General features: G+C 31.5%; 2 protein-coding genes and 1 pseudogene across 2 annotated transcripts; 2 read left to right on the forward strand and 1 right to left on the reverse strand.

The window, feature by feature from the left end:
- The first annotated feature begins 325 nt into the window (after positions 1–325).
- Positions 326–3,174, forward strand: LOC106756648 (probable polyol transporter 4). The gene is made up of 2 exons (XM_014639148.2): positions 326–922; positions 1,384–3,174. Exons 1-2 carry the CDS (start codon positions 709–711, stop codon positions 2,760–2,762), a joined length of 1,593 nt encoding a protein of 530 aa, XP_014494634.1. The 5' UTR covers positions 326–708; the 3' UTR covers positions 2,763–3,174.
- Positions 3,175–4,069: 895 nt separating this feature from the next.
- On the forward strand, positions 4,070–6,515 carry LOC106754579 (bifunctional epoxide hydrolase 2-like). The gene is made up of 5 exons (XM_014636616.2): positions 4,070–4,270; positions 4,359–4,573; positions 4,968–5,141; positions 5,327–5,562; positions 6,060–6,515. Exons 1-5 carry the CDS (start codon positions 4,198–4,200, stop codon positions 6,307–6,309), a joined length of 948 nt encoding a protein of 315 aa, XP_014492102.1. The 5' UTR covers positions 4,070–4,197; the 3' UTR covers positions 6,310–6,515.
- Positions 6,516–14,938: 8,423 nt separating this feature from the next.
- On the reverse strand, positions 14,939–16,609 carry LOC106780293 (annotated as a pseudogene).
- Positions 16,610–25,656: the final 9,047 nt, after the last annotated feature.

Below are 25,656 nucleotides of genomic sequence, written 5' to 3' on the forward strand. Positions count from 1 at the left end.
AATATAGTTCAATTTGTCATTTTCCCCTCCAATTGTGAACTTTATTTTTTATTTTTTGTTTTAATGTTTTATAATTTATATAATGAAAAGTTATATGCTATCAAGGAACAAAAATTCAAGCCAATTGAGAAAAGTCTACCATGATGCCAAAATCAGAAAATGTCAAGTTCCTACATCTAAAGTGTTATTTTTTTGTCAATTTTCTTTAAAAATAAGCATTAAAAGTCTAAAATATATTTATATATTTTTCTGAAATAAAAATAATAAACTTGAATACATCATAGAAAGTTACAAACATATTTGTTGCGCGGAAAGCGCCATTTAAGCTTGATAAAGTGGGGGGTCAAATCCTGAAATCCTTGTGAATTGTGATGCATGGAATAAATATAGAAGAAACTTTGCAAGTTGGGTTGCTTGAGATTGGAAGTTGCTTGCGTGACAAAAAGGGGTTGGTCCCTCTTGTCGAATATCTAGTCCTACCCTTCAATTTCGGGAGGTTATTCTTTTGTTCTTTCAGTTTCGGTTTCAGTTTGAGCTTCAGATCCAGAGGCCAAATCTATGGTCATGACTTTGGTGAGTACCCCTTATGTCTTATGACAGTCCAACCAAAAACAGCACCCCTCCAACTTAAAGCTTGCAACTTGAGACAGTTTTCAAGTTTGAACATCAAATAGCACACACTATCCAATTGGGATCCGAATCAAGGAGATGGGGTTCCAAGAAAACGGGAATGGAGAAATGGGGTTGTCTGCAATCCCCTTGGGAGCAAAGAACAAGTATAAGAGGATGAACTCTGAACTTCCTGAGGACAACGACGATGTTCTGATGCAACAGCAACAACAAGAAAGGAGGAGCAGTACCAGGAAATATGTTCTTGCCTGTGCCATCTTTGCTTCTCTAAACAATGTCCTTCTTGGCTATGGTATGCTTGAAAATTATCTGTTTTGGTCAGTTTTGTGGACACGGTTTGATTTCGTTGCTGCATTTTCCTTTGACTATCCTGTTTACTGTGTCGGTGATGGGTTTTAGATAATCCATTCAATCCCCATCTTGTCCATAGTTCTGTGATTTACCTTTGCATTTCTAGTATCTATGAAACAGATCTACCGAGCTTTGGGTTCAAAGCTGGCAATTGTGAGAAGTCAACTGCATATTTTTACCCATGAGTTTACGTCTGTAACTTCTAAGGCTGTTATCGTTTTAATTAACAAACTTTCCACAGATGACAGTTCTGACTATGATTGAATGATGGCAGTGTTAGTGCAAGAATATTTAATCAATCTATTGTGGGTGCAATTAATTTGATCTTGAATTCTAATTCCGGGCTATTTTGGATAGTCTAGAAGTTCATGTGATTTATTTTGATAATTTTTGTTTCTGCAGATGTAGGTGTCATGAGTGGAGCCGTCATATTTATAAAAGAAGATCTGAATATATCTGAGGTTCAAGTAGAGTTTTTGGTTGGTATTCTTAGTATTATTTCACTATTTGGTAGCCTTGGTGGTGGAAGAACATCAGATATTATTGGTAGAAAATGGACGATGGCCTTAGCTGCAGTTGTCTTCCAAATGGGTGGACTCACAATGACTCTTGCTCCTTCGTATGCAATACTAATGATTGGAAGATTTCTAGCTGGGATTGGAATAGGATTTGGAGTTATGATCTCCCCTATATACATTGCTGAGATATCACCAAACCTGAATAGAGGCTCTCTTACTACCTTTCCAGAGATTTTTATAAATGCTGGAATTATGCTTGGTTATGTGTCAAATTATGCGTTTTCTGGCCTTTCAGTGCACACAAGCTGGAGAGTAATGCTTGCAGTGGGAATTCTGCCTTCCGTGTTCATTGGTTTTGCGCTTTTCGTTATTCCTGAGTCACCAAGATGGTTGGTAATGCAGAACCGAGTTGAAGAAGCAAGATCAGTGCTGTTGAAAACAAATGAAGATGAGAAAGAAGTGGAGGAGAGGCTTGCAGAAATACAACAAGCTGCTGGATTTTCTAATTCTGACAAGTATGAGGAGAAACCTGTGTGGCGTGAACTCCTTTTTCCTTCTCCTCCTCTTCGCCGAATGCTGATCACTGGACTTGGAATTCAGTGTTTCCAACAGATCTCAGGAATTGATGCAATCGTTTATTACAGTCCTGAAATTTTCCAAGCAGCTGGGATTGAAGACAATTCAAAACTTCTAGCTGCTACTGTTGCTGTAGGCTTAACAAAGACTATTTTCATTTTGGTAGCAATCATTCTCATAGACAAACTAGGTAGGAAGCCACTTCTCATGATAAGCACAATTGGGATGACAGTGTGTTTGTTCTGCACGGGTGCTACACTTGCTCTGTTTGGAAAAGGATCATTTGTAATTGCATTGGCTATTCTTTTTGTTTGTGGGAATGTGGCATTCTTTTCTGTTGGACTAGGCCCTGTGTGTTGGGTTTTGACATCTGAAATCTTCCCTTTGCGCGTGCGTGCTCAAGCATCTGCACTTGGAGCTGTCGCTAATAGAGTCTGCAGTGGCCTTGTGGCCATGTCTTTTCTTTCAGTGTCTGAGGCAATCAGTGTTGCTGGAACATTCTTTCTGTTTTCTGCTATTTCTGCTCTTGCCGTTGCCTTTGCCATCACACTGGTTCCTGAAACTAAAGGGAAGTCATTGGAGCAGATAGAGATGATGTTTCAGAATGAGTATGAGATTCAAGAGAAAGAAATGGAGTTAGGAGATGTTGAACAACTTGTGCAGAACAAAACTGATTTAACAAATTAATTGATTAATCATTCCGTAGTTACTCTCATCTTCCACCTGTTATGTCTAAGGCTCTATGCATCACATGCTACTTCTATTATGGGGAGGACATAACAGATATGAATATGATCTTCTGCTACCAGAAAAATTGAGATGTGTGAGTAGGGATGGGGAACACAAGGAGTATGAAGTGATGAAGATATAATGCATTCTAAACTTTCCCTAGTTGTACAATTATTCTTGTTTTCTTTTTTTAATTTGCATTAAAGTCTATTATAGCATTGTATACTGAAGAAGATTTTTGGTGGAGATGATCATGTCTCCACAAGTATGTTCTGAGACAAACTATAGTGCCTATTACAATGTATCGATGAGGAATGTAATTACGATGATTCTTTGACACATTATATTGTATTCAACTCGGGTTTCTGAATTGTGATAATCTTAAGATATCAAAGAGCATGTATGCTTCAGTTTCTTCATTATGAGTAATTACTTATGGTTTAGTAATTAAGGATAAATGTAGTAATTAATTCTCTGCAATTGGACAAAACACAGGTAAGTTCTAAAATAACTTAAAGGCAGGTGTATGAGTGGATATGATAATCATTAAACAAACAAAAAGCAGAAAAAGATTTACAAAAGAAGCTAACAAAAGATTCAGTAAGTGACGATGATTTTTTTACAGAGCTGAATAAAATAATGAGCAACGAACATGCAAAATACTTTTTTCAACACTGTCCTGCCTCAGACTTTCCTCATTAAAAAGCTCACCAAACTCTGTCCAATACAACATTACACCAATTAACATCCCATTTTTTATTCTCTAAATTGCTACCACACATTAAATGTTGTGTTATTTGCGTATAAATCTCAACTACTTACACCTTCAATGTTTTTCTTTTATATTGAACTTTATCTTCTTCCTCTCTAACCTCTACATATGAAAACATGGGATACAATTTTACATTCTTTTTTCAAAATCCTTATTTCAATCCACACCATTCAGAGGAATCTATCTATATGTAATACTTATGATTAAATGAAACATCTAAATTTCTATCTTATCTATCTATCTATTTGAGTTATAAAATTCATTCTATTTATTCTAAGATTATGTGCATCCTTTCTCTTGCAATAATATTCTCATTTCAAACTGGAAAATGATGAATACAAAGTATAGATGGTTGAGAGAGAAGAGACAAATAAAATCTGATAGATATAAAAAATGTGATAAAACAATAACAAAAAGTTAAAAAAAAATGAGATTGAAATAAGGTAGATGAAAAATTAAATGTATAATAACTCCTACAAATTTTCCTCAACTAAACTATCTGATGATCTTTATATTCGACACTTCATTGTGTTCCTTTTACTTTCATCCGTTTCCTCACTCTTTGATGTTCCAGTGTTTTTCTGAGACAGTGTTGTTGAATTGCAGTAAAGGCGTCCTTGTATGATGGAGAAGATCCAGCACAGTGAAGTGGAAGTGAAGGGATTGAAGCTGCACGTGGCAGAGATTGGAACTGGTACGCTAATTCCTTCAAAACCCTCCTCAAATACTGTCTAATACTCATTTGCATCTTCTTAAAATTAATAATTTTTATGTCTGTGAAGGGTCCAAGGCAGTGCTATTCTTACATGGATTCCCAGAGATCTGGTACACATGGAGGCACCAGATGATTGCTGTGGCAAACGCTGGTTATAGAGCTATTGCCTTTGATTTCAGAGGCTATGGACTCTCTCAGCAACCAGCTGAGCCAGAAAAGGAAACCATGTATGACCTAGTTCATGAAATTGTGGGTCTTTTGGATGCTTTAGGCATCACCAAGGTAAGGAGATAGATATGTTGCAATACATTTTCATGACTTTATCAATGTGTATAGGTTTCTAGAGTGCAAAAGTATATGTCAATAAATTCTAGAAATGAGACCCTCTTGGGTTTAGATCGCCTATATGCAGATCTAATATGTAGAAATTTCTTACCTTAATCATAAATCATTTTAGAAACTTTGAAATTGTAAAATGTGTTATATATATATTATGCTAAAATGAACAAGACTAGAAAGTATAATTTTAATACCTGCATTCATACTTGGAAATTCTGTAAATAAACTATACTCAGACGAAGATTCATTTGATAATATAATAATTTTTACAGAGAGCAACTGAGTCTGAGTCTAATATCTATCCATAATTGCATATGAATTTCGTTGTTTATACCAGGCTTTTCTAGTTGGTAAGGACTTTGGTGCCATCCCAGGACATCTTACAACTGCAGTGCACCCAGAAAGAGTTGCTGGTATCATAAGTTTAGGCATTCCTTTCATGCTTCCAGGTCCCTCTGCAGTGGAGGGTCACCTTCTGCTCCCCAAAGGGTTTTATATTACTAGGTGGCGGGTACAAATTCCATCTTGCATCATAGATTTTATATAGTTTAATTAGTCTTTTGGTCTCTATATATAAAAACTGCTCATCTTAATCTTTACATATATAGAGAGATTGTGAAGGTATAAAGATCAGTGTTTTTATATTCATTGGGATGTTTAGTGGTAATTTGTTCATTGATTCCAATTCCAATTCAGGAGCCTGGGAGGGCAGAAGCAGATTTTGGCCGATTTCCTGTGAAATCTGTGATAAGAAACATCTACACTCTCTTTTCCAGAAGTGAGATTCCAATTGCTGCTGATGATCAAGAAATCATGGACTTGTTTGACCCATCTACTCCCCTACCTCCATGGTTATCTGAAGAAGATCTTGCAACCTATGCATCTTTATATGAAAAATCTGGATTCAGATATGCATTGCAGGTTCCTTATAGGTAAAGAAAACTCATTTCTCCCTTTTAAATTGAAATGCTGCTCAATTGTTTTTATTTTCCCTAAACTAGGGCTAAGGTTATTTGTAGACCATAACACCATTTTAACCTTCCAGTTAGTTTGATTCCTAAATCCTTTTGTTTGATCTTAATAACTTCAATTGATTTAATCCCTAATCTTAACATCATAGGTTGGTTTGGTCCATAATATTATCATAGCAATCAATTTAGGACACCGTGTTAGCTGCCAAGTTAACTTATACACATTAAACTTCTGAAACAAATTGATTGATAAAAGGCTAATGGATAGAATCCAGGACTAGCTGCTTTTTCACAAAGTGAAAAAGTAAATTAACTAATGATTGTTGCTGATCAAATCCGCTATTTTTGAAAATGTCAAAAGACAAATATGATGTCTGTGAAACCTAGTATTTTGTTCACTCCTTAAAACTGTTATAAATAGTCTTGAGGGTAAAGATGAGTACTTATGATGCATTCAGGAGTATCAATGTGGATGCTGGCTTAAGTGATGTAAAAGTGAGTGTTCCATCACTTCTGATTGTGGGTGAGAAAGATTATGTGTTCAAGTTTCCAGGCATGGAGGACTATATTCGAAGTGGGGCGGTGAAAAACTTTGTTCCTGACTTGGAAATCACATATATTCCAGAAGGAAGCCATTTTGTGCATGAACAAATCCCAGAGAAGGTGAACCAGCTCATCATTGAGTTCCTTGACAAACAAACTGTCTAAAGTTTACTTTCAGGCTAAAAGCAACTTCCATGAGTTTTATTGCAATGTCTAAGTGAATAATAAAGTTTGATTAATGGTATTGTTCTTTGTATCCCTTGCACCTTGTGTTATGGTAACACATGGAGATGAGAGGGTCTGTTTGATAACGGGTGTAAAAGATATTCTGAATGGTATGGAAATTTGAGGACTCTTTGAATGGTGTTTAATATGACAAGCATGATAATATCCTCTTCTTAAACTTTCTATTGTTCCTAAGTGTAACATCTTAAGATGCTAACAGAATCTATTCTAATACTTTGATATCATTATGTATTTTGCCATCTCAAATAAGATAACATTATAAAATATGATCATTTGTCATTACATAAAAAATATTATTGTTCAAGATATACAAGACAAAGTTTCTATTAAAGAACAACTTTTAAGTTAAACTTAAAAACAATTTGTATAAAAGAATGTTTTAGAGAACATCCTAAGGCAGTTTTTGGTGTAATACAGCTTCCACAAAACTAATGTTTTAGAGAAGAAGACCAAATTGATCTTCTCCAATCCCTTAGAACAGAATTTGAAAAAAAAAAAGAAAAAAAAAAAAACCTTGTAGCAACCTTTTGATTCAAAATTTCAAATTCTTCCAGCATCCAATTTGAAATGTCATCATCCTATTGGGTAATACTAAGATTATGTATATTTGGTAGGTCAAATATTTCACATAAAAAAGGAGGCAACAACAAAACATTATTATTCCAGACTTAGAAACTTTAGCATAAAGATTTAACCTGTTATCAAAAGAAACTCCTGCAAGAATTGAAATACATGTGGAACAACACCAGAAGTCATTCCAAAAGTTCATCTTTTCTCTATTACCAATAGTCTAACAAATATTTTCTAAAACAATATCATAATCGTCCTTTATTTCAGGCCAAGCAAACAAATACTCAAAATAAGAAGGTTTATGATATTTATCGTAAGAATCCTATATTGCATTATAATAGACCAAAGCCTAATTATTGCAATTTTAGTCTTTTAAAATAATAAATTAACTTTATTCTCAATTTTGATGAAATATTTATTTTCTATTCCAATAATTTGCCACCCTAAAATAAATTACATTCATGTTTATATTTGCAGCATATAAAAGTAACACAATTATTAAAAGGGATAGTTTTCTTGAAAAAGAAACTTTGAACTATAATTATTTTGGAATAAAGAAAATAATTTTTAAACTGAATAATTTTCCTAAATATATCTGTATGTCGGCCAATCAACTACATGGTTCAATCTAACATAAGAATTCATTGTAATGCTTAGGAAATATCTATAAAAGTAAATATACTTGGTTGGGAATTAATTGATCAAAATATAAATCGGAAAACTTAAAAATGAATAAAAATAGAATATAGTATTAATTTGATCCTAAAAATTGATAGTATAGGTTAAATGGAATATATATTAATTTATAAAAATATTAATTTGCTTCTAATCGTTAAAAAATTTAATTAATAGTGAAACAAATTGGCCTAAAGTTTTAGTTGTTAGTTCACAATGCGAGTGTATTATGGTTAAGCTGGTTTACGTAATAACATATCTAATAAATTACCGTATAGTTTAGTTTGCAATTAGTAATTATCTTATATGCACTTCTGTTCAATCAATTCTATTATTATTTGGAAAAGCGGTCTTTGATGTAGGTGATTGAGCTTATAATCATAATAACGGAAAAATCTATTTATAAAAATATTTCTTACACTATAGATTTTGGGATTTTGGGATGAGTATTTGTGAATGAAAATGATTATAAGATTACTATACTTTACGTGGTGAAATATATTTATAGTCTTTTTAGTCTTAAAAATAATAGATAAATATTATTAATAAATTTTATTATTGTAAATGGATCCTATTTTTATCAAGTATAAGATTATATATCATGTATAAGATTATATATCTCTTATATATTATCTTTCTCTTATTTTAAATAATTAATATATTAAATGGATCTCATGCTTGAATTCTTAGTTTTTTAAATATTTTTGGATTTGCAAAAGATATAATAATGTAAATGTGGATCCAAGCCCTCTCAGTTAAGAAAATAATAACGATTGCAAATAGACATGTTATTTTCTACTCATATTCAAGTTCAAGTTGTACTTAGGCTTACAATTTTCAAATACTTATATCGTCACATTTCTTACGTCTAATTTATATTAGGATTTTCGAGAGTTTGGAATCTTTTTAGACTCTTATATATTGACAGTTTTGGACGCTTGATTCATACTCCGATTTTCTTGAGTTGGTCACGCTTTCAAACTCTTATATTATCACATTTTTGGATGCGTAATTTGTACTCAGATTTTCCTGAATTGATAAAACTTCTAGACTCTTGTATAATCAGATATTCAGATGCTCATGTTTAGATTTATCGAATAGTACATATTTGAACACTCATGCTCAAATTTTATCGAGTAGTCACATATTCAGACACTCATGCTCGGATTTACCAAGTAATCACATATTTAGATGCTGATGCTTGGATTTAATGAGTAGTCACATATTTGGATACTTATTGATGGAGAATGGACTGAAAGCTCCTTCAACAAATGATGATCTCCATACGGGTTGAGAGAGCTCCTTCAAAAGTGATGAACTCCATGGAAGAGATGTAGTAGCGAAATCAAATTTGATGAAGAGACGAAGATGGTGCTTTGAATGGTGTGGTCTAGTATAATTCCTCTAAGGAGGTGTTGACGGATTGCCAAGTGTACCAAATCGTACAAGTAATATAAATGGTAAGACCAAGTATCGTTTTCCCAAGAGACTCGTATGGCTTCCTCGTTCGCTTGAATTAAAATAATAGGACTTGAGAACTTAAAATTTATAAATTGGGTTTGAGAGCAAAAATATTAACATTCAAAATAAATGTTGATTCAATTGACAAGTGAAAACAATGGATGATTGAATGTTGTTGGGTACTAACAATTTCATCTATTCCACTCTCTCTTACATACTACCCTTGATTATTAGATTGATTCAATTGTTATGCGACTTTCTTAGCCTCCCCTTAACCCGATCCCTCGGCGAAAAGGGCCTAATATTAACTACTGGCTTGCTATCCCTAGCCTCCCCTAGTAATTAATACCGCATTATAAACAGAAGTTAGCGCAATTGATCGTCCTACCCCTATCCCTAGGTGGTATTGCAGAATCAAGAGATTACTCACCAGTTCATGTCATTACCGCACGTCCCATGTCAATAACGACAAACAACGATATACCGAATGAGTTAAACGATAAAAGCCTTAAGCACAGATGATAACCCAACAATAACCAATCAAAACATATGGAGACCATATAAATAATCAATAGTTTCAATAAGAGAGAGTATCAAAAGATTACATTGAATTCCCCAACAACAATAGGGTTTAGTTCACCATAGACATGGTGAAACCAGATGAAAAATGGAAGAAGAATGAAAGAGCAAACCCTAGAAAAGATGAAAAGGAGCCTAAGCATCCAAGAGATCCTCTCCAAAGAAGCAAAATTAGGTCTGGTCGTCTTCCCCTGTCAAAAGAATGACTCTGAAATCATAGTAGGGGTATTTATAGGAGAGGAGCGCGTCAAAATCAGGCCCAAGTCCAACATGCCACCGCCGGGCGGTTTAAGTGTGCCGCCCGGCGGTTTCCCATAACCTGCCGCCACCGCCCGACGGCAATCGCCGCCGCCCGGCGGTTTCCCTCAATGCCCATTTCCATGCTTACTTCTCGTCCTGGACCGCCCAGTGGTTTTAGAGTGCTGCTGGGCAGTGCGTCGACTATTCAAATCTTCATTTTTCTGCTCTCTTCTTGAGTCAACGACCTGTATCTTTAACTCCATTCTCACTTTTCTCAAATTAGCTACAAAACAATGCAAAATAAGCATAAAATAGCTCAAAACAACTTTTGACTCTCTCCAGACTCATTTATTGAGTTTTGCTTGATTCTAAGCTCGTTCTGAGTAGTAAAGGGTGTAATTTGGTCCAAATTGACATATGAAAATCATTGTTTTTCAACCTTCATCAGGAGGTTTGGCCAACCTTGAAGGAGAAAGAATAAAGAAGTCTAGTAGAAGACATATCCTAGGTGAGAATCCACGAAGAGAACATTTGCAAATTTAGCAAAATGTCTTTACATTCAATCAAGTATTAAGAAATATACAAAGGGTGTCTCTCCTTTTATAGGTGAAGGAGAAAGGATAAAGTACAAACGAGAGCCTAAAGCATTTAATAGAGGAGCCTAAACGTTAAATGTGAGGAGCCTTATGCTTATAACTAACTTATTCCAAGCATTTCTCCATCATTAAATGAAGGAGCCTATGCTTGTAACTAACTTAGTCAAAACATTAAATGCAAAGGCTCTTTGCAACTAACTCCTTTCAAACCCATTTTGAAACCCATTTTTAACCTATTTAGATGCTAACTATCTTATTAAGGCACTGATGATGCTTTAAGCTACTCTTAAGGACATCAAACCTTTTAAACAAAGCTAGACAATGTTCTTGGCCAATACAAAGTTTAAAATGAACTATATTACATATTTCCAAGGCTTTAAGAGAAAGTAAGAACAAGCTTGAAAATACATCTTCCACAAGTGTATAAGTCCTTCTTCTTCTTCCATTCTCAAAGCCCAAGCTTAAGTTGATGCTCCCTGGATGAATCTTCATAAAATTCCCAGAATGGTTTCCATCACTCATGCTTAGATTTATCGAGTAGTCCACACTTAGACTCTCAGGTGGTTGGATTTGCCGAGTGGTCACATATTCGAATGCTCATGCCCAAATTTACTGAGCAGTCACATGTTAAGATGCTTATGCTCAAATTCAGCGAGTAGTCACATATTTAGACGCTCATGCTCAAATTTACTAAGTGGTCACATATTTAGATGATTATGCTCGGATTTATCGAGTAGTCACAAATTTTTCTCTTATTTCTACTAGATTTTTGCAAGGAGTTATTGCAAAATAAATAATATAACAATTGTAAAAGGGAGGAATTTTATTAATGTTAACGTTTGATGCGTCTCATTGAAACCTTACCTAGCAAAATCTAACTTAGGAATAAAATTTGGACTAAGAAAAAAGAGTACACATATCTTCAAATGTATCACATGTAGTTCATTTTAAAGGAATGACATAAAATGTTCTCGATATTAGTTTGCCACAAAGATCTTCAAGCTTGTATACTTCATTTTGGAGTGCATCATTTATGCAATTAGGGTCATCCCATTTAGGTGATAGCCACATTAGGTCATCTTTGTGAAAATATCATTTGTTTACTCGTGTATTGTACCATTGTACAACTATTTTTTCCTTTCTTTTTTGCAACTTTTTCTCGTATTTGAGCTTATTCTCACATTTCATCTATAAGGTCCATATCAAGTCAAAGATCTTCCTCATTGTGCTCCTTTTCAAAGTGTTTCCTTATCCATGATGTCTCGTTGAGCTCTAGCAACAAGTGATTCCTTTTTCCGGTGAGGAAGCATGAGGATGATTTTGGTGAAACGGGAGGATGCGACAATGTAATGGTCTTTGGGCTTTTAATCAAGTATGGCGTACATTGATATTAGAACCACTCATATTGCCAATTGCGCAATGCATAGAAGTTTTGTATAGGGAAATATTGTTGAAAGTTTATTAAGTAGACTCTAAGGAAAGATAAGTGAGTCACAATTGGACAAACTTAAGAACGTTGTCTTTCCTAGCTAGAGTTTTCCTCAAACTATTTCTACAAATTTCATAATACAAATATTTGAAATGATTTCACATTCCCTTTCATGACACTAACACTGTGTCAGAGAATATCACTTGTACTTAATCCTCTTTCACTCGAGTTTCTTCTCGTACCTTTTGTTTAAGGCCAATCGTTTATATGTCTATTAGTGTTCACAAGCATCGAGGATTTTGTGGTTGTTGTGATTGAGACTGATTTGTAAGTTATCATCATTGTGAATTTCATTAAAGCTTTGTCTCCGAGTTCGTTCTCAAGAGTTGAGTTGTTTCCTCATTGTCGAAAAACTCCAAGTTTTGACAAGAGAGAGGGAAATCCACCACCTTAGCCATCCAAATGCACAATTATAAGGAAGTTATGTTATCTTCTCTTGGCATTGAGGCTTGACTTAGCCACTAAGGTGGTTCTTGAAGTTTTGCTTAGTGGTTGACGGAAGGGTAAAGTTGGAATTTGTTCAACTTACTACATGCAGGTTGTGTGCACGCATACCATCTTAGTAGATTTAGGGTAACAACTTTTTGCTACCATGGAATAGTGTTACTCCAACCATACAACTTTATGCTTGCATGGTGAATCCTCTTGGTTAAGACACCAAAAACCTATTTTTAGCTTTGGTATCACGCACGAAAAGCCGCATACACACAACCTCGGTGATGTCTCCCTCGGTGGCGGCATGCTTCGACTGCCAACCCTAGTCATGAAGGACATCACCAAGTACATGTTCTTGAACCTGATCGCCTTTGAGTGGATCCACACGAAAGCAAGAAATGGTGTCACCCGTACATACTTTTGTGGTCACCCTTATGGACAACAAGATGGATGTGGTACTTCTCCATTAAAACAGGATTATGGTGAAGACTCTTGGCAAGGCAATTGCAAAATTGTCGAACTTGCTTTTGAAGGACATTGCCATATGCTCCTTTCATGTTCACTTTGAGTAGTTGCAAATCTATTTTACCTCAAACCTTTGGATTAGAGTGCTCTTGAACTTGCTTCTTCTTTGGGTGATCACTATTGAAACTTGTAGAACTTATTGAGACATGTGTTATCAAAGCAAAGGGAAAAAACTTTTTTGACAATATTATCCACAAATTTTGAATAAAATTTTATATTATAAAAAATATATATGTAGAAAAGAGATGGAGTATCAAGATAGAAAATCCTGAAAAGCATTGCAAAACTTTGACCATAAATGTTCAAGGTAGCACAAATGAGATGATTGTTAACAATGATAAACTATCTTCACCATCCATCACAATAATGAGTAATCAAATCACGTTAGGATCACATAAAATGTGGAGATAGGATAAATTTTTACATAGACCATATGTTTGGCATCAAATTTTCTTATTGGATTTAGTTGAACAATCTCTAAGGTGAGTTGACATGATTTTTTGTGTAATTGAGTTCAAAATCACAATAAGTGAGAAGTTCATATGTAAAGACTCTCCAATACTCAAGTTAATAAGAAACTTTAAAAGTAAGTAATGACATATATTTATAGTTTTTTTAAATTTAAATAACAAATAAATATTATTAAAGGGTTATCTCATAGTAAATGAATTGTGTTTTTATTATTATAAGATAGTGTATCGCTTATACATTATCTTTCTCTTATTTTAATATAAAATTTTATTTTAAAAATATGGACTTTTAAATTAAAATTTAAAAAAATAATATTAGTCGATTTTAAATAATCAAACAATATTTAACAACTTTTTTTTAATGTATATTATCTATATTATTATATAAAGAGGACTTCTCTTTTGTGTGTCTTCATTTTTTTTTTTCATTTTACTATAGTGTGTATAATATGAATAGAGACATGTAATAGTTGTAAAGTTTTAATTTTTTTTAGTAAATTTTAATTATATTATCTTAGTTAATTGTGAAAAAATTTGAGAATTTTGATTTTTGTGTTAATTATGTGTGTGACTTGTAGCTAGTTTGTCACCTTACTAAAATGTTGATAATACTTTTGTTAGACCATGATGACAAGAATAAAAGATTGTAATTATAAAATTTTTAGAATTACATAATTATATAACTATGAAGTTATATAAATAGAATTATATGATTATAGAATTCCAAAATTATAAAATTATAGATTTGTAGAATTATTGAATAATAGACTTGTATAGTTATATAGTTATAAAATTATAAACATTACATAATTATAAATTCATAAATTTATAATTTATAAAGTAATTTCCATTTAATAGAGTAAATTCTGGAGACGATACTCTTTATTATGTCTCTTACAACACAATAAAAATGTAGCATTTAAGTAATGTGACAGAATAAGATAATAACCATGTCGCTTAATTAATAGAAAAATGTAAAATAGAGACAAATTACTTTTTTTAAACTTTTAGAACTCAATAGACCCCAAAATTTAAATAAAGACTCAATTGAAAATTCTAAAATTTATCAGCACTTAAAACTTAGTTAAACCAATATTTTCTTTTAATATTTTTCATATGAACAACTCATTTTGTTTAAAAAAATTTCAAATTTGTCAAATAAATTATTCTTTGAATTTACTTAAACCAAACACACCATCAAAAATCTTGTTTATTTATTTTTGCTTTTTTATTTTACAATAACTAACAACAATTATCTATTTTCAGCAACAACAAAGAGTTAGTATTGCCATTTGTAATTGATGTCACAGTAAAATCGTAGAAGATTGATTAGCCTTTATCTTTTTGTATGACACTCTTAATTATGCGACATGTGTGAGCAACTTTAAGAACTTTTTAATTTTTGTTACAAGTATTTAAGTATCTAATATTAGTGAAGTTATATAGAAAAAAAAAATCAGTTTTTATTATATATATTCCCATTAGTAGGAGTACAAGAAAAAAAAAACTCAGAAGAATTTGTTGATATTTTTGTCTAACACCTCAGATGAAAGTATATTATAGGCCCTTTCTGTAGGATGGAAACTGTCCCAAAATACATAACTTGATCTGTTTGAACATATCTTCAGGGCAGGGTTACAGAAAAAGCCTACCTCAATATCTCCTGTGCCACAACATCCTTTATCTGCTACTTCAAAACCTAAACCACCATACCAAAGTAATAAAAAAAATGTTAAGTTTGACAACTTCATGAGACTTTTTTTGCTTAAAGATTTTCTTAGTTTTAAGGATTTATGTGACAACATCTACCATTCTAGGAATTAAAATGTGTTTGATTACCATATTTAGAGGGATTTTGAATCATATCCGATAATGGGTTGTAAATATCAAGGTATACAAGTCTAGCATCAGGAAAATTTTTTCCCAAGAATATCTATTTGGGATGATAGCTTGTTGTTGAACAACATGGCAGCCTGATTGTCAGCATCTGAACATGTTCTCTTAAGTCCTCCTCTGATTGTTCTTTCAAAGGGGACACACCCTACATTTGGTAAACCAAGTATTCCAATTCTTCTAGCTCCAAGTCCATGAAGTTCCTGCATTTTGTTCATTTTTATTAAGATATATGAAATAAGTTTTAGTAATAAAAGTTTTATTAGGAAATAAACAGGTACTTACTTTTAAGAACTGTGTAGCTTGTGAAGCCATGAAGTCTGTGTAAGTTGAAATATTATATTTCAGCCGCCTCAAAAAGTAAGTATGGGTAATGTCATTGCTTCCTGTGCATAACATGTATAAGCTTTTCGATATCAGTGTTGTTGTTGTGTTTTCTCCGACCATGCCCTGTATCTTTTTTATGTATTCCTTGAATTTCTCCAGTTGATCTGATACTGATAGCACTAACTAACATAACATAAGACAACGAAAGAAAATTATAGTCAGTGTTTAAGATATGCAGAGAAGAATGAAAATATACTGTAAGGTTTTAGGTGGGAACAGTCATTTACTGCTACTTTAGAAGTTAGAGGATCATATCCATTAGCACCAGATGCAAAGCTTACACCTGTAAGGAGATCTTCACGTTTCAAATTTGGATCAAGGTACGGTGGCAAAAGCTTCTTCACTTCAAATTTTGCAGCTAAAAAGCCAAACAAAGAAAATTTGTCACATTTTCATTCTATTATGCTAAAGGACAATGATACTTTGACAACTCTTTTTTAACAACTTTTTGACAATAGAATACGTGTCATCATTTTATTGGTCGGTTTGAATTTGTCTTTAAAAAAATATTTGAAACGGATCAATCATAGACTGCCACATATGTGTTGTGAAAAAGTTGTTAAAAAGAGTTGTTAAAGAGACTTTTTTCTATGCTAAAATATTAACGATTTTTTGTTTATACCAATGTAGTCTGAAGGGACTAAACCATTGCTGAACCTCCCAGTTGGTTGATTTCCTTCACCAAAATCTTTACCATACGGTCGAAAATCACATTTGGCTATGGTCTTAATGTAGTTATTGTTACCTGTATCTAATATGGAGTCTCCAAACACAAACACCGCAGGAACACTATTATTGTTTGGTAAACTGACAACATTAACAAGAGATATCATAAGTGTTGAAAACGACCAAAGAACCACAAGAAACAATTTGGAAAAAGGCACTTCAAAGAAAAACATCGTGTTTATGTGATTCATATTGTAAATAATTAGTATTAGTATTTACTTCATCATTATATTAGAATAGTAATCATTTTTAAAAGGTAAGAAAATATATTTATATTTAATTTACATAATATACCAAATTGTTTAACTTGAAAATATGGCAAATTTAGTAAATTTATTTTCAAACAAAGCTAATATGTCATTTTAAATATATTCTATTTTTAGTCAAACGTTAAAATATGTTAATTTAATGAACATAACATTTTAAATATTTAATAAGTTTACTTAATCTGGCTTGTTTTTTTATTCAACAAATATAACATTTAATTAGTTAATTTTTTAACAAAATTGATTAATATTAAAATTAATTCATTTTAAATATATATTCTATATGTTTAGTAAAACGTTAAAAATGTATTAATTGATAAATTTATATTTATCAGTCTTTAATGATTTTATTTAATTTGACTACATTCTTTTATTTAACGGATAACGTTTACAGAATTTAATTCTGGTACGAAACTGAGCCTTACTAAAAATAATTCATTTATAGAATTGTCAAAACGGGTAATTTGGCTTCATCCGTCTCGACCCACCACTGGTGACCACTGGTTAGTCACGTAGTGAATCAATCCAATTCGACTCATTTATAAGCAAGCTGAAAAAATTTGAATTCGGTCAAACCCACCACGTGTTGGTGAGTTAAACGAGTTGGTCCACTAGCTTATTTAATTATATGTTTTTTTAAAAATAAAATATTATAATTTTTTTAATTCAAATATAAATAAACGTTATACTAAAATAATGTTAAACTCCAAAAAAAATTCAAAATAAATAAAAAAAGTATCATACAATCCAAGATCCAAGCGTAATCCAAAAACATGTATAAAAGGTGGATAAATAAGTTTTTAATATTGATAATTTGTGTATCACTTGTCTATTTATAATATTAGAATCTTGAATAGATAAATCTATAATATTTGTTTATCTTGAAACATCTTCTTTATCATCATTTATATATAATAAAAAAATGTTAACTAATAATATTGAAACATAAAATAATAAATAATTAAATTAAATTAGGTGGATTATGGAGTTAACCCGGCTCACCACGAGTTCAATTCGATAAACCAGACTCTAAGTAAGTCGTATTGAAAACTAACCTGCACAAAAAAAATTACATTTTTCAAACCTAATCCAACTCAAACCCATAATAAACCGAGCTGACATGTCGATTACAATCCATTTTAATAGCTCTACGTATTAAATATATTATACGATTAGTTAAACGTTAGACGTGTATTAATTTACTAAAGACAAATTTATTAAATTTTTAATATTTTAATTCTACTACTTTTTTTATTTAACATATATAACGTTTAATAAATTTAATCTTTTAATGAAATTGACCAATATTGGGATTAGTGCATTTTAAATACATTCTGTGTTTAGTAAAATGTTAAAAGCATATTAATTTAATAAGCACCACTTTCTTAAATATTTAAAAGATTGATTTAATTTCACTATATATTTGCTTTAACAAATACCACATTTAATATATTTAATTTTTAATAAATCATCAATATTAAAATTAATTCATTTTAAACACGTTCTATGTTTAGTAAAATGTTAAAAGTATATTAATTTAATAAAATTAAATTTTTAAAATAATTAACAATTTTAATTAATTTGACTACATTTTTCTTATTTCAAAATTATGACAAAAAATGAAAAATAAAAAAGCAAATTTAAAAATAAGACAAGATAGTAAAAAAGATATGGAAAACCATAAATATAAAAAAAAAATATGCAAAAATCGAATTTTGGGTCCAAAAGTCAATTATGTGTAAAAAATATGCTAACATCCAATAACGTCTTTCGAATTGTAACTTTAATTAAATGTATTAATGATATGATTTTAACAAATTTTTGAATTTTTTCCAAAAAAATAATAAAAAGATGAAGAAAAATATATTTTTGTTTTTTGGACTCAACAAGAATAAACTCTAACCTATTTCAATTCAAAATAGAAAATGAAAAACCACCGAATTCTAATGAAAAAGACTATTTGAAATTATTTTGAATTTTTTTGAGGTAAACCTAACAAGGACATCATCGCTCTTATACATCTTCATGGAAAATATAAAATCACTGAGTTCTTTTGAAAATTATTTAAAAAACCATTTGAAAAAAACGTTGGTTTTTTAATTTTTGAAAATTTTATATATTTTATATATTTTTTAATTATTTCAAAAAGTATCACACATTAGACAAAAATAAAAAGACAAGAAAAGAAAACTATTTTTGTAAAGAATAAAACAAAAAACTCAAAATCCTAAAAAATAAAAATATGAGTTTGTGAGAAAAAGATCTAAAAGAAATAGAACAACAATAAACATACAAAAGGAGTGCGATTAAGAAACATGGATATGCATGAAACAAAATAGAAAACAAGTTTGGATCAGGGATGCTACTTCACGCAACTTCTTTTTTCTAACTACAACCCTATAAATTATAATATCCCCATTATACCCTTTATTGAAAAATATTAAAAATCCTAAAACCTTCATTTTATATTTACTTTCCTTTCTTGTGTCGCGAATGTCACGTGCTTCTTTGAATCTTGCTTCATATTCTTTTTTACACAAAGTCGTGTAGGATTGAGGGCGAAATCTCCACTCTATGTGATAGGAGGTGAAGAATTTGAGGAGAAAAGAAATTTGGAAAGAATAATCATGAGAAAAGAAGTTGTTTGAGTTACTTAAAAAAAAAAAAAACATTTGAAGTAGGTGTTTCAGAAGGTATTTATGGATTGAAAAATATCATTCAAAATATTAATTTATGGAATATTTTTTATATTTCAGAATACTGGTCATCAAGATATTTTTAATCTAGAATATAAAACAATCTTCTGAGTGTTTTTGGATTCCGAAAATGACTTTCGTCTATTCTCTGGATTTTTTATATATTTCAAAATGTTTGTTCTGGAAGGTTTTGATCTATTATTTTTTTAATTTTATGAACCAAGTTATATAAAGTTTATGACTCAAATTTCAATTTTACGTCAAATAATCCAAAAAGAGAAGTTTCAAACAACATTAGTCTTCTTTTAAAAAATTGAACACCCATAAGTTACATATATGAATTATTAACACCAAAAAAAATTACAGAAAAAATTTCTTTCAACAACTCTTTTTTAATACGATAATTTATGATTGGTCCATTTCAAATATTTTTTTAAACATAAATTTAAACAGACCAATAAGATAATAACATGTGTCTTATTGTCAAAAAGTTGTTAAAAAATGTTATCAAAATATCAGGATTTTTTTTACGCATGTTACTTTAAGTTGTTTATGTTTATTATAAGTCAAACATAATTGATGGAGATGTAAATTTATGTCTGTTGAAAGTATACCAAACACAAATTTAAGTCTATTGAAAAAGGGTAATGATACTTTGACACTATTATTTGACAAATTTTTGACACCACCTACATGTTGTGCTTTAATTGGTCCAGTTGGAAAAAATAAAAATAAAAAATTAAATGACTGAAATGCAAAGGATTTGGGGTTGCAGAGTTCTAAGTTCACGGATTTCATTTAAGAGATTTCAAAATTTGGAAATTTCATTTCATAGAAGAAGACACGAGAGAGAACCCACCAGAAAAAATGTTCTCCCACCCACAACTGTTGCTGTTCATCAGAGCCGTGTATGTCGTTGTTCAACGGAGTTGTCTTCATTGCCTTTCGGGTCGAACATTTTGCCGTTTCGAAGCATTGTTCCCTTTGCTATTTCAAATCATTGTTCAACGTTGAAACCACCATTGATGTGAATTTTGAAGCTTCCCGTCGTTCGTTTCGCTGCAAGTGCCATTTGGAATCACCGTCGTAGGCGAAAACCACCATTGAAGACGAAATACCATTGAAGGCGGAAACCACCATTAAAAATCAATGTCATTTTAACATATGACCCTTGTGTGCAGAAACTTTGCCTGAACTCTCCACTTATTTGGTCTTTGCTCCCAATGTTACTTCTACACAATAAGTTTTACAAAGAACTGTTCCTTGGTCATGGAGTTCGATATAAATGTGATAATCAATGCCTAAACATCACTTTTATGTCCAATAAATCTTAAAAAAAAATGGTTGTCTTAAGAATCAATGTCATTTTCACAGTTGACCCCTGTGTGCAAAAAGTTTGCCTCAACTCCCCACTTATTTGGCTTTTACTCCCAGTGTTGTTTCTGCATAATGAGTTTTACAAAGAATGGTTCCTTGGCCATGGAGTTCGATATAAATGTGAAAATCAATGTCTGAACATCACTTTTATGTCCAATAAATCTTTAAAAAAAACGGTTCACTTAAAAATCAATGTCATTTTCACAGTTGACCCCTGTGTGCAAAAACTTTGTCTGAACTCCCCACTTATTTGGCTTTTGCTCTCAGTGTTGTTTCTGCACAATGAGTTTTACAAAGAATGGTTCTTTGGCCATGGAGTTCGATATAAATGTGATAATCAATGCCTGAACATCAATTTTATGTCCAATAAACCTTAAACAAAAATTGGTTTATTTAAAAATCAATGTCATTTTCACAGTTGACCCCTGTGTGCAAAAACTTTGCTAGAACTCTCCACTTGTTTGGCTTTTGCTCCCAGTGTTGGTTATGCACAATGAGTTATACAAAGATTGGTTCCTTGGTCATGGATTTCGATATAAATTTGAAAAATCAATGTCATTTTCACAGTTGACTATTGTGTGCGAAACTTTGCCTGAACTCTCCACTTGTTTGGCCTTTGCTCCCAATGTTGTTTCTGCACAATGAGTTTTACAAAGAATGGTTCATTGGCCGTGGAGTTCGACATAAATGTGATAATCAATGCCTGAAAATCACTTGTATGTCCAATAAGTATTAAAAAATATTGGTTCACTTAAAAATCAATGTTATTTTCACAGTTGACTCATGTATGCAAAAACTTTGTCTGAACTCCCCATTTATTTAGCCTTTACTCCCAATGTTGTTTCTGCATAATGAGTTTTACAAAGAATGGTTCTTTGGCCACGGAGTTCGATATAAATGTGATATTAAATGCCTGAACACCACTTGTATGTCCAATATATCTTAGAAGAAATGGTTCACTTAAAAAAATAATGTTATTTTCACAATTGACCCTTGTGTGCAGAAACTTTGCCTAAACTCCCCACTTATCCTTTGCTCTGAGTGATGTTTCTGCATAATGAGTTTTACAAAGAATGGGTCCTTGGCCATGAAGTTCGATATAAATGTGATAATCAATGCCTGAACATCACTTGTATGTCTAATAAATCTTAAAAAAAATTGGTTCACTTAAAAATCAATGTAATTTTCACAGATGACCCCTATGTGCAAAAACTTTGCCTGAACTTCCCACTTACTTGGCCTTTGCTCCCAGTGTTGTTTCTGCACAATGAGTTTTATAAAGAATGTTTGCTTGGGACGAAGTTCGATATAAATGTCATAATCAATGCTTGAACATCAACAAAACGATGTTTTTTCGTCTTTAATGGCGGTTTTCGCCTATGACGGTGATTCCAAACGACGCTTGGAGCAAAACGAATGACATGAACCTTCAAAACTTACGTCAATGGTGGTTTCTGCATTGAAGAGTTATTTGAAATAGCGAAAGGAACAATGCTTCGAAATGACAAAACGTTCGGCCCAAACGATAGCGGAGACAGCTCCGGTAAACGACGGTGGTTGTGGGTGGGAGAACATTCTCTCTCGTGTCTGAAATGAAATTTTCAATTTTTGAATTCCCCAAAATGAAACCCGCAAACTTAAAACCTTACAACCTCAATTCCTTTACATTTCCATGTCATTTAATTTTTTTTTTAATCTTTTCCAACTGGACCAATCAGAGCGTGACATGTGTATGGTGTCAAAAATTTGTCAAATAATGGTTGCAAAGTATCATTACTGTAAGACCCTTGAAAACGGTTGTAATTAAGATGCTAGGTTTTTTGAAATAATAGAAAATTTTTATGTATAAATGCTACAGTAAACTGCTACAGTAAAATACGTATAGTGCTACAGTGAAATGTGTACAGTGCTACAGTGAAATGTGTACAATGCTACAATGAAAATACCTTGTGAATCATGTGTTGCTACAGTACTGCTACAGTAAAAATGTAGTACAAGCTACAATACTGCTATAGTAAAATGAAGTACAACTACAGTACTGCTACAGTAAAATGTAGTATAGCTACAGTACTGCTACAGTAACCCTAACTCCAACTATAAATAGGGGTGAGGAAATGAAGTTTTTAACAAGGACATTGAAACTAAGCAAGAGTTTCTTAGAAAATAAGGAGATTTTAAGGGTTAGTATTTGAGTTGTAGAGAAGATAACAAGAGATTATGAAGAGGTGTTATTGATCTGGGAAGAAGAGAATCAAGTAAAGGGAACTAACCTTTCTAAGCTTTTATATTATGATCTACTATTGTTGTATAGTTATTTATGTCTTGAAATTCTGTGTGAATATTATTAATGGAAAATATATGTGCTTGTTATATATCCATATTGAATTCTTGTGTTAATATTATATGTTGTTGTTTTGAATATGTGAATAAGAAATTTGTTAAGAACAAGTTGAGGAACACTTTGGCTAGGAAAGACTTGGTACTTAAGTTGTCCATTGTGACGCACCTCTCTTTCCTGGAAGTCTACTCAATTTTTTTTAACCAAATTCTTATCAGGCAGACTATGTGCAGTTAAATTATTTTGTGATATATTCAATTTGTATGATTTTTGGGATGGATGAACTTTATGATGTTTGTATGAATTATTGTGTGTGTATCCTTTTTCTATTGCATCTATCTGGAAGGATAAGAAGATGTCTAACCGGCTTTGTTAGATTCAACTTCTTGGTTTCCTAGAACATTTATATTAAAATTATTTTTTTATGGTAGCTTACCCTTAATTTTTTTGTGGTTGTGCCGAAAAAATTATATTGCGATGATCATATAACGTACATGTTATAAGGGAGCAGATGAGGGAATGTCGTCTAATCTAGTGCAAGTGAAGATGGAAGCAGGAAAATAGTAGAGAAGAGTTCGAGTTATCTTTATGGATGGGAAGTTGAAATGAGTTTAAAAGGTGTAATTAGCGTGAAATTCTTTATACTTCCTTATGGAAGAATGTGTAAATGTTACAGTTCTCATATTATTTAAAAAAAAAAAAGAAAAATTAAGTGTGTACTTATGGGATGTTACAATTACCCATTGAAAAAATAACAAACATAAATTTAAAGTGCTTTTTGTTTTCTCTCACTGTTACTGAGAATCACTTCATAGATATGCCAAAACTCATATAAATGGTTCTCATTTCAAGTCCAGGTTTAGGCAATCTCATAACAACCATTGAGTTCACCAAACCCTTCATCTTTCTCCACAACTTCAAAGTGCAAAATTATATTGAGTCTGGATAATGAAGCATATAGGCTTAGGAATGGAGAAGGAAATGGAGGGTTGTGAAGATGAACGTCATACATGTTGGTGGTGTAGTGATGGGGAGGTTAGTGATAGGAGAATGGGTGGTGAAGAAAATGTAATGATTAAGAATGTTACAAGTTGGACATGATGATGTAGAAATCTATGGATGGGTGACAAACCAGTGTGGGTTTGTGGGTGATAAAAGGTGGAGGAACACACATGAAGCTCAAGGTTAAGCGCAATGTCCCCATTCTCTCTTCCTTATTCTTTATTCTCATATTCTTTCTGTTATGAAAACCCTATACCTTTAGGTGTCTTCACTTGAAGAAATAGATTTGAGAGAGAAGGAATGGATGGATTTGAGGTGATTTAAGAGCAAATTGAGTATTTATTTTTTTAAAGGGATTGAGAAGTAAATGAGGATAGGTTTAGAAGTAAAGTTTGTGAGAGTTAGAGTAGGATTTGATTGATGTGATAGATAATTTTTTTAAAATAAATAAAAAAAATGAAAATTACCAAATTATCCTTAATAGTAATAATTACATAAAATAATTTGAGTAAAATATTTTTTGGTAAAAATTATTTTGAAATATTAAAATTTAAAAAATCATTAAATAATTAAAATAATATATTTCTTAGAATTATTATTCTTATTATTTATAACTATTAATAATAATAATAATAATAATGATGATGATGATGATGTAAATGATCCTATTTATCAGTAGCATATTGAAACTAATAGAACGAGGATAAAATAGGAAAATGTTATTTCCTATCGTAAACCTTCTCTCATGAGAGAGATATGATATTAAGCTCATCCCAAAAATTACTATTGTCTTCTCATCTAAAATTTTTGCAATTGAACATAATACAATCCTACAAATTCATCTTTCTTCATCTCTTTGCCTTAATATATATATATATATATATATATATATATATATATATATATATATATATATATATATATAATTTTAATACATTTAGAAACCAAATTATAATTAACAAATACCGTTTGGAGGACTAAATCCACATATTTCTAAAAGAGGAAGGGGTAAATTAGACCAAAATTTTGAAGAGAAATTAATTTCAAATTTTGTTGAAACTTAAGCCAAAACATATTTAATCCATAATAAAATTCATATTCAAGACAAACAAGGAGGTCGTTTATATATAACTATGATTGATAGACTAGTGAGAAGCATACAAAACTAACCTTAACCTAGAAAAGTAATCGGAGAAAAAAAAATTCCAATGAACAACACATGAGAATGACCAAAATTGTGACTTTTAGTCACCAATGAAAACCCTAATTCAAAAAAAAAAATGCATTGTTAACATTGAGAGAGAGCTTTACACAGGGAGAAAAGTGGGAAAGAAAAGGGTACTGGAAGTTTTTTAAAAGAAATTTATGTTTTATATATAAGTGACAGACATAAAAGAGGGTTTTTACATCTGATCCTTGTAAGAGAGACGTAAATTTACATATGACACTACTCAACTTATCTTTTTCCTATAAAATTTAGACGTAAATTTACATTTATTCTATACGAATCAAATGTAAAATCTTTTTTTACCTTTATCATT

This window comes from Vigna radiata, chromosome 2, assembly GCF_000741045.1.
Source record: "Vigna radiata var. radiata cultivar VC1973A chromosome 2, Vradiata_ver6, whole genome shotgun sequence".
In the NCBI taxonomy this organism is placed as follows: Eukaryota; Viridiplantae; Streptophyta; class Magnoliopsida; order Fabales; family Fabaceae; genus Vigna; species Vigna radiata.